We start from the raw sequence: 7,500 nt of genomic DNA, 5'->3' as shown, positions 1-7,500 counted from the left end.
GAGAGGTCCTCTCTGCCCACTTAGACTATCTGTCTTGACTGTTTATTTTTTCCCACAAACATATATAGCTCTTGTTGACTGTTCTTTATGTAACATTTACCCTTGGTAGTTACTTACTTCAACATCAGTAGTGTAGTTCAACGGATTTTTATCATGAAACATTTTCATTGTTCTTGTTAAATTACAACTTTGCATTAACAGTATAAACAAATGATATCTCAGTAACTAAACATAACTGGAAATCAGTACATAGTCCAAACAACACCAAGTACTAATAGTAAATTAGACATACAGCCTAATTCACCAAAGTTTCCTCAAGAACCGTAGACTAAGCTTAGAGCATAGCTTCCCCCCCAGAGCTTTACCTTCCCCTGCTCCTCAAAACTACCAGTAGCTTACACTAACGCCTCCTTCAGTATCCTCTGGCGGTTGCTCTGTCGACACCTCGTGCCCGCCCGACGAGGCTTGCATCTCGGGCACGTGCCTTGACCCGTGCCTGGTGAAGAACCCGTGCGCTGCGGATGCCTTGTGCACGGTGGCGCAGCACAGCCCCGTCTGCACGTGTCCGCCGGGCCAGTTCGGGGACCCCTACGTCGTCTGCGGACTCAGTGAGAGAGCGCCCCTTTCGATCGGTGTTCAGAACGCGGCGTCGGTGTTTCGGGATCAGATATGGCGTCCAGCATGTTTTAAACTAATGAATTATTTGATTTTCGTTATACAGTTTTCCTTTTATATGTAATGGAAGAAGACTGATAGATTTGTTTTTTTTTCCGTAATAGACGCCATATCTCATATCGTGCACTAACTGCCGAATTCTCTGGCAAGGAGCTCGTTCTTGACAAATTATTGGAAGGCTGTTTATAGTTTCAGTGTTTTTATATTAATCTTTGTAAAGTGTTTATAGAGTCTTAGGCATTTATAAGACTGGCCGCCCCAGAACTTGTTAAGAGTGAGTCTCTTTGTCACAATTACTTCCTTTATTTCTGTCCTGACTACATACAGCGACTTGACAGATGTGTCACTGATATAACGTTGTAATACCGACATTTCCGACATGACATAGCAAAAGTGTGCCGAAATCTCTCATGTGAAAGCTACCTCGGGCACTTCGCACTCCGGAGCGAGCCTGAGCACTCTCCTGGGCCCTTCCATTCACTAACACCCGCCCTCGTTCCCGCAGCCCTTGGGTGCCGCGACAACAGCGCCTGCCCGCCCACGCAGGCCTGCATTAACAACCAGTGCCAGGACCCGTGCCGCTGCGGTCGCAACGCCGTGTGCGAGGTCACGCAGCATCGTGCCACGTGCCGCTGCCCACCAGGGTACCAGGGTGACCCCCTCAGGAATTGCCAAGTGCCCATCAACCCATGCGACTCCGACCCGTGCGGCGATGGCGCCCTCTGCGAGCTAGACAACGGCAACCCCATCTGCGTGTGTCCGAAAGGCACCACCGGCAACCCGTTCGAGAAGTGCAGTGAGTGGCTCTCTTTTAGGCATTTATATATTTGTGTATGGATGTGTGTATATATATATATATGTATATATATTATATACATACGTGTATATATATATATATGTGTGTGTGTGTGTGTGTGTGTGTGTGTGTGTGTGTGTGTGTGTGTGTGTGTGTGTGTGTGTATGCATATATATACACATATATGCATATATACACATATATGTATATATATATGTATATATGTATGTATATGTATATATATGTATATATATGTATATATACATATATATACACACATGTATATAATACATATACGTATATATTTGGATATATATGTGTGTGTGAGTGTGTGTGTGTATGTATATGTGTGTGTTCCCAAATTCTTGTGATTCACTTTGACTGCCACTGGTCTTACTTGACCCCCCCCCCCCCTCCCTCCAGTTCCTGAAGGCAAGGACTGCGAGCCGAACCCATGCGGCCCCAACTCGGGCTGTCGTGTGGTCGGCGGCGCCCCCGTCTGCTTCTGCCTGCCGGAGTTCATCGGGAACCCCCCGAGCGTGGCGTGCAGCCCCCCCTCCAATCCGTGCGACCCCTCCCCGTGCGGCCCCAACACGGAGTGCAACATCGTGAACGGCTTCCACCGGTGCACGTGCCGTCCCGGCTACGTGGGCAACCCCAACACCATCCGGGGCTGCGAGCCGCCCGTCAACCCCTGCGTGCCGTCCCCGTGCGGTCAGGGCGCCCTCTGCGACCCCAACAGGAAGCCCTTCTGCTACTGCCGCCCCGGCCTCATCGGCGACCCCTACACTGGCTGCAGAGGTAGGCCTAAGCTACGAGACTTGTGATATATTTTAGCTTTATATATTTTTCCATACAGAATTATAGATGCCATGCAGTACAGCATTGCTTAAATATCATTTTTTCGCCCTGCAGTGCCGCCCCCCAGCTGCAGTCCCGGCGTGTGCGGGCAGAATGCCGAGTGCTACGTGCGCGGCGATAAGCTGCAATGCCGCTGTCTCGAGGGCTATAGAGGTGACCCGAAGGTGCGGTGCGAGTCGCAGCCCGACAACCCGTGCGAGCCCTCCCCGTGCGGGCCCAACACGCTGTGCTCGGTGTCGCCCGGCAACCGCCCCATCTGCGCCTGCTCCCCCGGCTTCTTCGGCGAGGCACTCTCGTTCCAGGGCTGCAAGCCGGAGTGCACCGTCGACACGGAATGCAGCGACGACCTGGCGTGCATCAACACCAAGTGCGTGGACCCGTGCCCGGGCGCCTGCGGCATCAACTCGCTCTGCGAGGTGAACACCCACCGGCCGGTCTGCTTCTGCCCCGCCGGCTTCATGGGCAACCCCTACATCAGGTGCGAGGAGAAGTCGGAGCCCATCCCGCCCAAGGTGGATGAGGAACCCTCCAACCCGTGCGTGCCGCCCCCGTGTGGCGTCAACGCCGAATGCCGCGTGCAAGGCCAGTCGGCGGTGTGCTCATGCATTGGCGACTATATCGGTGACCCGAAAGACAGATGCAGGCCGCAGTGCGTTACCAACGCCGACTGCGCCGATGACAAGGCCTGCATCGACCAGAAGTGCCGCGACCCGTGCCCGGGGCTCTGCGGGGTCAATGCCGAATGCGAGGTCGTCAACCACAATCCCATCTGCTTCTGCCCCAAGGACCTCACCGGCGACCCCTTCAGGTTCTGCTTGGAGAAACGTGAGTGCCATTTCCCTTGATTTATTTGTACCTTTATCTTCTGGCATTCCCTTCCGTAATTTCCATTTCCACAAACACGATCCCTCGGACTTTCCGCCGTAACAGCCACATTCCTTCCCCAGCGCTGCCTCCGCGCCCGCCCCCCTGCCAGCCGAACCCATGCGGGCCCAACTCCGAGTGCCGCCCGAGTGCGGACGACAAACCCGTCTGCTCGTGCCAGCCCGGCTTCTTCGGCTCCCCGTGCCGCCCCGAGTGTACCATCAACCCCGACTGCCCGATGACCCGCGCCTGCATCAACTACAAGTGCGTGGACCCGTGCCAGGGCTCCTGCGGCATCAACGCAAAGTGCTCCGTGGTCGCGCACAACCCCGTGTGCAGATGTCCCGACGGCCTCACCGGAGATCCGTTCAGCCGCTGCTTCGAGAAAGGCAAGTGCTGCTCTGGTCGCTCTCTCCTCTCGTGCTGCTAATTGTTTTGCCTTTCACAGGTTTTCAGGTGTTTACAAATTTCTTGAATTTGCGCGAATTTACGAATGGCCGTTGCGCTGTTGTTTTTGTTTTTTTTTTTTTTTCTAATTTTTTGCATCCTTTGTGAATGACTGTCATGCATATTACCCGTTGCACGCTTTGTTCAGCATGTAATATATTTAGCTTGATCTCCTTTCTTAGAATTACTCCCTATGTTCTGTCTCTGATGCCTGTCTGTCTGTATATAGTGCCTATAGTCCCTGGCCTGGAGACGACCCCCCTCCCCCCCGCGGCCCCCTGCACCCCCTCGTGCGGTGCCAACGCCGAGTGCCAAGTGGTGGGAGGGAAGGGCACTTGCGCCTGCCTTTCCGGCTTTTACGGCCGCCCAGAGCTCGGCTGCACGCCCGAATGCATCACCAACCCCGACTGCGTGCCGTCTCGTGCCTGCATCAATCAGCGCTGCGTGGACCCTTGCGCTGGCTCGTGCGGCGTGCAGGCCGAGTGTCGCGTCCTGAACCACAACCCCATTTGCTCGTGTCCTCGGGGATACGTCGGGGATCCTTTCAGGGCGTGTCATCCTGCTCCTCCTAAACCTGGTATGGCACTCAACTCTCCCTTTTGCCTCTCCCTTTTCTCTCTCCCTCTTGTATATAGTGAGTAGTGTGATGTGATAGATATAGAATGTAAATACATGAATTCATAGCCTTCACCCCGCCCCCTTCACATGCACACGCTCGGCGTCAACATTCCCGGCACAATTTTCCAGTGTTACCCCAGACACCTGTGACTCCGTGCCTCCCCGACCCGTGCGGGGACAACGCACGGTGCACAGCGTCAGGCACGGTGGCGTACTGCACGTGTCTCCCCGGATTCTTTGGAGATGCGCGCGTGCAGTGCCGCCCCGAGTGCCTGGTGAGCAGTGACTGCCCGCTCACGCTGTCGTGCATCAGCCAGAAATGCAGAGACCCGTGCCCTGGCACGTGCGGCAACAACGCCCTCTGCTCTGTCGTCAGCCACAACCCCGTGTGCGTGTGTCCCGAAGGCTACATGGGTGACCCCTTCACCGAGTGCCGCGTCAGACCGCTGCCACGTAAGGCTGCTTCGCTGAGCCACCTCCCTCACTCACCCCTCTCTCGCATTAACTCTTCGCCCCCCCCCCCCCCCATCTCCTTTTATCCTTCCTGTCCTGGTCCGCCTGTTCCCACCTATCCACGGTCCTTGCTTTTTTGCTGTGAACGTTATCTAGCCTAAACGTTTAGTTTCCGGAATGTAAATAAATCTGATTTCCTGAATGTATGTAAAGTTGTCAGTTTCTACTTTGCATCTTGTTTAGAGGGTTCTCTCTGGAAAGTGTTCATGTATATATAAAGCTTTTCCTACTATGTCACTCTTGCACGGCGCTCCTTCACAGAGTTGTCAGAGCGTATGCTTTACTATTCCTCCCCCCCTCCCCCCCCCCTCCGTAGCGGTCCAACCGGAGGCGGTGATCAACCCGTGCGTGCCCGACCCATGTGGCGCCAATGCCGAGTGCCGCGTGCAGGGCACCGTGGCCGTGTGCGAGTGCCGTCCGGGCACCTTCGGCAACCCCAACCAGCCGTCGGGATGTCGCTACGAGTGCGTCGCCAATGCCGACTGCCCGATGGACAGTGCGTGCATCAACCGGCGCTGCGTGGACCCGTGCGCGGGCACGTGCGGCCTCCAGGCGCTGTGCGACGTGGTGGCTCATAACCCCATCTGCAGGTGTCCCGCCGGCTACACCGGCGACCCTATCTATCGGTGCACCCTGAGTAAGCCCCTCCCTCTCCCCTGCATTCTCCCATTCCTGTGTGTTTAGTGTGTATATATGTTTATAGATTTCTTTTGCATTTTGTCCATACTGTGCATGAGCTAGTACAGTGTAGACGAGTGTAGTGCATGACCGCATGTCCCCCGGCAGTCGAATTGGTAGTGACGCCGGAGGCCGAGACGCCGTCTAGCCCGCCGCAGGACCCGTGCGCCGGCTCGCCCTGCGGCCCTGCGGCGGTGTGCTCCAGCGACCGCGACCGCTTCTCCTGCTCCTGCCAGCCCGGCTACTTCGGCAACCCGTACGAAGGCTGCCGCCCCGAGTGCTCCGTCAACTCCGACTGCCCTCCGAGCCGTGCATGCATCAACAACAAGTGCGTGAACCCGTGTCCGGGTTCGTGCGGCCTCAACGCCGACTGCCGAGTGCTCAGCCACCAGCCCAGCTGCTACTGCCCGCCGGGCTACACGGGCAACCCGTACTCGCGCTGCTTCATCGACCGACGTAAGCGACCGCTGCCGACCGATAACACTGACGCCAGTCGATGGCCTTTTGACCTGTCGATCTCGGTTCAACTAATTCCATGACGCATAGAATAATCGCATGACGTTATTTAACAATGTAATGATCACGTTTACGCGAGGAGCGAAAACGAATTCATTTTAACCCATTCTTATCTTTGTTGCAGATTGAATTACTTTTTATGCATGGAATAACCCAAAATGTATTTATTTGACAACAAATAATTCGTCTATTCGTACTCGACAAAATATATTAACAGTGACAAGAAAATAACAGACTGGATCTCGTTCAGTACTAACTTCTGTTAATATTGAATAGGTCATAATTCTTATATTATCATCTGATTTCACACCAAATAAGGACTTAACGTCAGCCCATCAACAGAGTTCAATATTAACCTTTTCCTTATTCAGAATAACCTCTTCTTGATCACTAATATTAAAGTAGCAGTTATGTTAATGTTGCATTTCTTACCAACGAAATACCTGGACGTTTATGCCTTGACATATGTGACTACATGGCTGTTAATGAACGTGTATTTTATTTTCATATAATTTTACTAAGTCTTTTTTATTGATTTGGTTGATTCAGAATTCTCCTTAGTACATATTAATTTCATTGTTGTTGTTGTCACACATCCTCCCCATATTTTCCTCATTAACAAGAAAATAGTTAATATGTCAACATCGCTTGAACAGTATTGCAGTAACTTTGTTCATTATCATATTAATTTATTCATAATAAAAAATTCATTAATCCATATAGTTATTCTCATATTAACCCACCACCACGCACACACACACACGCACACAAGCACACACACACACACAAGCACACACACACACACACACACACACACACACACACACACACACACACACACACACACACACACACACACACACACACAACAACAACAACAACTCATCAGTTTCCATTCAGCCTCACCTTACCACCGCCCAATCAAAAACTCACTTATCAGTGAACCGTAGCTCACCTCTCCTTCCGGTTCTCCCCCCCCTCCCTACAGCCGATCCAGAGCCCAAGCCGTTACCGGAGAACCCATGTCAACCCAGCCCGTGCGGAGCGAATGCTGAGTGCCGGGTCGTAGCTGGCAGGGCGCAGTGTTCCTGTCTCTCTGGTTTCCTCGGTTTCCCTCCGTCGTAAGTTTGTATTGTTATTGTTGCTCTCTGTCCGTCTGCCCCCCCCCCCCCCCTCCCTCTTTTCCCTCTACCCCTTCCTCCCTTCATCCCTATCCTCCTTCTCTATCCCCATCCTTTTTCCTCTTGCATATTCCCCTCTCTCCTTTCTTTCGCTTCATTCTAAAAGTAGAATTAAAGAAAGCAGAAACTTCATCCCTTCTCTCCCCCTCGCCCGCCAGCTGCCGCCCCGAGTGCTTGCTTAACTCCGACTGCCCTCTGGCTCTGGCCTGCAACAGACAGAAGTGCCGCGACCCGTGTGTGGGCGTGTGCGGGGTCAACGCAGAGTGTGAGGTCGTCAACCACAACCCCATCTGCTTCTGCCCCAAGGACCTCACCGGCGATCCCTTCGTCAGATGCGTCAAACGTAAGTGT

At 53.3% G+C, this 7,500-nt stretch overlaps 1 protein-coding gene across 1 annotated transcript in view; it reads left to right on the top strand.

Annotated features, from left to right (window-relative positions):
- LOC125044926 overlaps positions 1-7,500 on the top strand; it is a 54,792-nt gene that overhangs the window by 9,112 nt on the left and 38,180 nt on the right. Inside the window, exons 12-22 of the mRNA XM_047641888.1 lie at positions 417-608; positions 1,064-1,471; positions 1,895-2,272; positions 2,387-3,157; positions 3,280-3,585; positions 3,873-4,220; positions 4,391-4,714; positions 5,091-5,411; positions 5,561-5,908; positions 6,957-7,089; positions 7,308-7,492. Coding sequence (XP_047497844.1) covers positions 417-608; positions 1,064-1,471; positions 1,895-2,272; positions 2,387-3,157; positions 3,280-3,585; positions 3,873-4,220; positions 4,391-4,714; positions 5,091-5,411; positions 5,561-5,908; positions 6,957-7,089; positions 7,308-7,492 — 3,714 coding nt within the window. The remainder of the gene's footprint in view (positions 1-416; positions 609-1,063; positions 1,472-1,894; positions 2,273-2,386; positions 3,158-3,279; positions 3,586-3,872; positions 4,221-4,390; positions 4,715-5,090; positions 5,412-5,560; positions 5,909-6,956; positions 7,090-7,307; positions 7,493-7,500) is intronic.

The sequence above is a fragment of the Penaeus chinensis genome, chromosome 36 (assembly GCF_019202785.1).
Source record: "Penaeus chinensis breed Huanghai No. 1 chromosome 36, ASM1920278v2, whole genome shotgun sequence".
NCBI lineage: Eukaryota > Metazoa > Arthropoda > Malacostraca > Decapoda > Penaeidae > Penaeus > Penaeus chinensis.
Note: the sequence above shows the minus strand (reverse complement) of the source record. Positions and strands in the feature narration are given on the sequence as shown.